At 50.1% G+C, this 3,987-nt stretch overlaps 1 protein-coding gene across 2 annotated transcripts in view; it reads right to left on the bottom strand.

Annotated features, from left to right (window-relative positions):
- The window catches only part of XPO6 (exportin 6), a 125,062-nt gene extending 121,191 nt beyond the window's left edge, over positions 1–3,871 (bottom strand). Inside the window, exon 1 of one of the 2 annotated variants that reach the window (XM_045286083.1) lies at positions 3,714–3,871. In XM_045286083.1, coding sequence (XP_045142018.1) covers positions 3,714–3,716 — 3 coding nt within the window. In that variant the 5' untranslated portion in view covers positions 3,717–3,871. The remainder of the gene's footprint in view (positions 1–3,713) is intronic. The other variant, XM_004705704.2, reaches the window with a different exon arrangement.
- Between the last annotated feature and the right edge of the window lie 116 nt (positions 3,872–3,987).

Genomic DNA, 3,987 nt, shown 5'->3' with positions numbered 1-3,987 from the left:
AAGCCCCCAATAAAATGATTTTAAAAAGAAAATTCAAAAGCAGTCGCAGTAGTAAATCGACAATGAGTCACCAGAAAGTCAAGGTGAACTGAGAAGAGGACCTGGAACTAGGGATATAATTGCTGGTGTTAGATGAATGCTGGCTGAAAGCACAAAAGATGTGTTTACCTGTGATTTACTGATTACGCAAAGGCATTCAACTGTGTAGATTGCTGCAACACAAGAAAATTTCAGCACACTTAATTGTACTCCCTTGGAATCTGCACACAGATTAAGAGGCAGCCATTCACACAGCACAGGGGATACTACATGGCATAAAAAGCTGAAAAGGTGTGCGTTCAGGTTGTATCCTTTCACCACACTTAGTCAATCTTGATGTATGCTGAGCAAATACCCCGAGAAGCTGGACTGTATGAAGAACACAACTTCAGGGTTGGAGAAAGGCTTCTAACAACCTGCAATATGCAGACGGCACAATCTTGCTTGCCAAAGGACTTGACACACTTATTGATGAAGATCGAAGACTACAGCCTCAACATAAAGAAAACAAACTTCCTCACAATTCAAAGGGCAACATCCTGATAAATGATAAAATATTACAGTTGTCAAAGATTTCATTGTACTTAGATCCACATCAATGCCCATGGAGGCAGAAGACAAGGAATCAAACAGCATACTGCACTGAACAAATCAGCTGCAACAGATATTCAAAGGTGAACCTGACCCAAACCATGATATTGTCAATCACCTCATATGCTCATGCGAGGAGGACAATGAATAAGAGTGATCAAAGAATTAGTCACACATTTGAACTATCGTGTTGGTGAAGAACACTGGACATAATACAGGCTGCAAGGAGAACAATTCTGACTTGGAAGAAGTACAGCCAGAATGTTTCGCAGAAGTGAGGCTGGTGAGACTTTATCTCACATACTTCAATGTGGTCCAAACCAAAAAAGCAAACTCACTGTTGATGTCAATGCACAATGACCCTATGGACCAGGGCAGAACTGCCCGTGAGTTCCCAGACTAGAACTGTTTACAGGAATACAAAGTCTTATCTCAATCCCTTGAAGCAGCTGGTGGTTTCTGAGGGCATCGTGGATAGCAGCCCAGCTTAACCACCACACCACCAAGACTCCTCTAGACAATGTGGTAGTAGGGATTATGGCAACAAGACACTCCCAAGGGGTGAGGTCAAATCTATCAAGTGGCAGCCTGATGACACCTCCTTTATGTCCAAAGCCTTTTGTACAGTGGTTCTCAACCTTCCTAATGCCGCAGTCCTTTAATACAGTTCCTCATGCTGTGGTGACCCCAACCATAAAATTATCTTCGTTGCTACTTCATAACTCTAATTTTGCTGTTATGAATCTGGTGACCCCTGTGAAAGGGTTGTTCGACCCCCCAGGTTGAGAAACACTGCTTTTGTATAAAGAGCAAGAGGAACAGAGAGGATTTCTCCCTGCCACTTTGCCTTCCTCCTCGCTGGGATTGTGTGTCTGCTTCCAGGGGTGGCCCCATGTGAGCCACCAACGGCGAGCTGTCAGCACCCATGCCATGACCTTCCACAAACCTTGGATCCATGAGACTCTACACCAACCAGCCTGTGATCTCCCAGCTTCCTGCTTCATCTTTCTGAGTCATGGGCTCTGAAGAAGGTCCTTGGCTAGCATCGGGTTTATGGGCTTGAGTTGGATTGGGCTGGGGTACCTTTTTTATGTACAGGTGCTTCTTAACATGAAGTTCTACCTTACACAGAGCTGAGTGTGGATGGATTTGTTTCTGTAGACAACCAGGCCAGACAGACACATTTCCAGTTGGGAACAGTCTTTGGAGAAGGACATGAGAGGAAGACCCTTGTTGCAACAATGGATTCAAACACAGGACGACTGTGAGGATGGTGCAGGACCGGGCAGTGTTTCATTCTGTTGTCCACAGGGTTGCTTTGAATCAAAACTGACTCGATGGCGCCCAACAGCATTTGACATACACACAAAAAGAAGTCTGGCTGCCGATTAGGCAGTTGGATATGTGGGAACTGGAGCTGAGGACAGCTATCTGCACTGGGAGTGCTATGCTTGTAAGTGTCCTGGAAGAGTTCAATAGATCTGAGGTCTGGGCATTCCAGATGTGCCAAGATCAACGAGATGAGGAAGAAACCACCAAAACGGAGAAAAACCAGGAGCCCATCTTAGTCTCCTGGAGGCCAAGTGAAGAAAGTTTTAACAGAGACGGAGAGTAGTCAACTTTCCAGTGCTGATCAAGAAATATGAGGTCTGAGAACAACTCACCACCGGATTGTGCAACAGGGGCGGAAGGGACCTTGATAAAATAAGAGACTGGAAGGGTAAAGAATTAGAGACAATTCAGTACAGAACACTTTCCTAGAATTTTGTTGCAAAGAACAAAGGAATGGGACAGGAGCTGCCAGGAAAGCAGGAGTCCACGGTTTTGTTTATGATGAGAAAAACAGCATGTATGTGCATGCTGCTGTTAAGTTAGTTGCCACTGAGTGGATTCTAACTCATGGAGAATCCCTGTGTACAGAATACAGCCATACCTCATTTTACTGCCGTTCTCTTTCCGGCAGGGCTTCCACGCAGACTGTTCTCCACATGGTTCTCCCACAGAGTGGTTGGTGGGTCCACACTGCCAGCCTTCTGGTAGGCAACCAAGCATGCTGGCCTCTGCCCCACTAGACGCTCTAAGCTACTCAGAGGTCCCTGGGATGGATGCCTGGAAACCCCCATCAACCTGACCATCTCTATCACCGAAGATGTAACTGAAACCCTCTCTACAACACTGACTTGGCAATGCTAATGTGTCGCCAGAGGCTGGACCACGCCAGGAACTGGAAGGGATAAAGGTTCAGACACTGTGCAAAGTAGCTTGGGAAGAGGTGGCTTCTGAGCCACTACCAGGAAAGGGGCCAGCCAGCACGTGGTACAGAAAGCACAGAAACCTAGACATCAAAAGATCCTAACTTTGCTAAGATCTGCCTAGGGCCCTCTGCACATCAGACCCAGTTTGCTCACATCTAAGCCAACAGGAGTAGATGAATGAGTTCTGCGGATAGGAGCCAGGAAGTCAGGTTACCCCCATTCACACCACCTTGCCCCACCCTCCCCCATCACTGGAAATTGCTTGACCTTGAGCTGCAGAATTGTTCTCCGTCTCCCCACTTCAGAACGATCTCAGAGAGCTAGTGGGGTAGGTAATTAAATGGAACCATCCATGCCAATCGCTTAGCACCCCAAAACTCACTGCCCACTAGCGTGGAGTGGGCTGCTGCTCACGGAGACTTTATATAGCAAGGGCTACAAGGGTCCCCCCCCATCCTTTCCAAAGCTGTCCCTAAGTCTTTAGGGCCGAAGACTGCCACCTTTCTCCCTCCCAGGAGCCGATGGTCTCCAACCACGCATCTTGTGGCTGGCAGGCAAAAGCTTGAACCACTGCGCTACCAGCGTGGCAGCTCCTCAACAAATAAGTGATGGCCATTGTCAGGATGAGCTGTAATTACAAGAGCCAAACGCCAGCTGCGAGGGCTTCCAGGTCCCTCCCAGTGCTGACACCCCCGGGAGGGCTGGGGCGCAGCACCCGGCTCGCAGCCCGCACGCATGTGTCACCGCCGGGCTCGGCACGCGCCTCCCAGCCCTCAGCCACGGCGGGGCCCGCGCCCACGGGGCACTGGGGGGCCCGACCCCACTTACCATCGTGGCCAGGGGCAGGGGCGGCTCAGGTGGGCTGGCTCTCGGTGTCGGACGCGTCCCGCTGGCACAGTTCAGGTCATGGTCCCGGCAGGTTCGGGAAGACCCCCGCTCATGCAAAGAAGCCCCCTGCCCGACCCGGGCCCCGCCGGGGACCCTCTAACAACCGCGCGGCCCCCCGGCCCGCCTCATTGGGCGCCCCCACGGCACTGCATCCAGACCCACCCACCCCTATTCAAAGGAAACTGAAAAAGCAGGAAATGAGGCTCGGGGCCCG

The sequence above is a fragment of the Echinops telfairi genome, unplaced genomic scaffold (assembly GCF_000313985.2).
Source record: "Echinops telfairi isolate 266 unplaced genomic scaffold, ASM31398v2 ScPeMD7_5;HRSCAF=22, whole genome shotgun sequence".
NCBI classification, from domain to species: domain Eukaryota; kingdom Metazoa; phylum Chordata; class Mammalia; order Afrosoricida; family Tenrecidae; genus Echinops; species Echinops telfairi.
The sequence above is the reverse complement of the archived record's forward strand: the minus strand, read 5'-3'. Positions and strand labels throughout refer to the sequence as shown.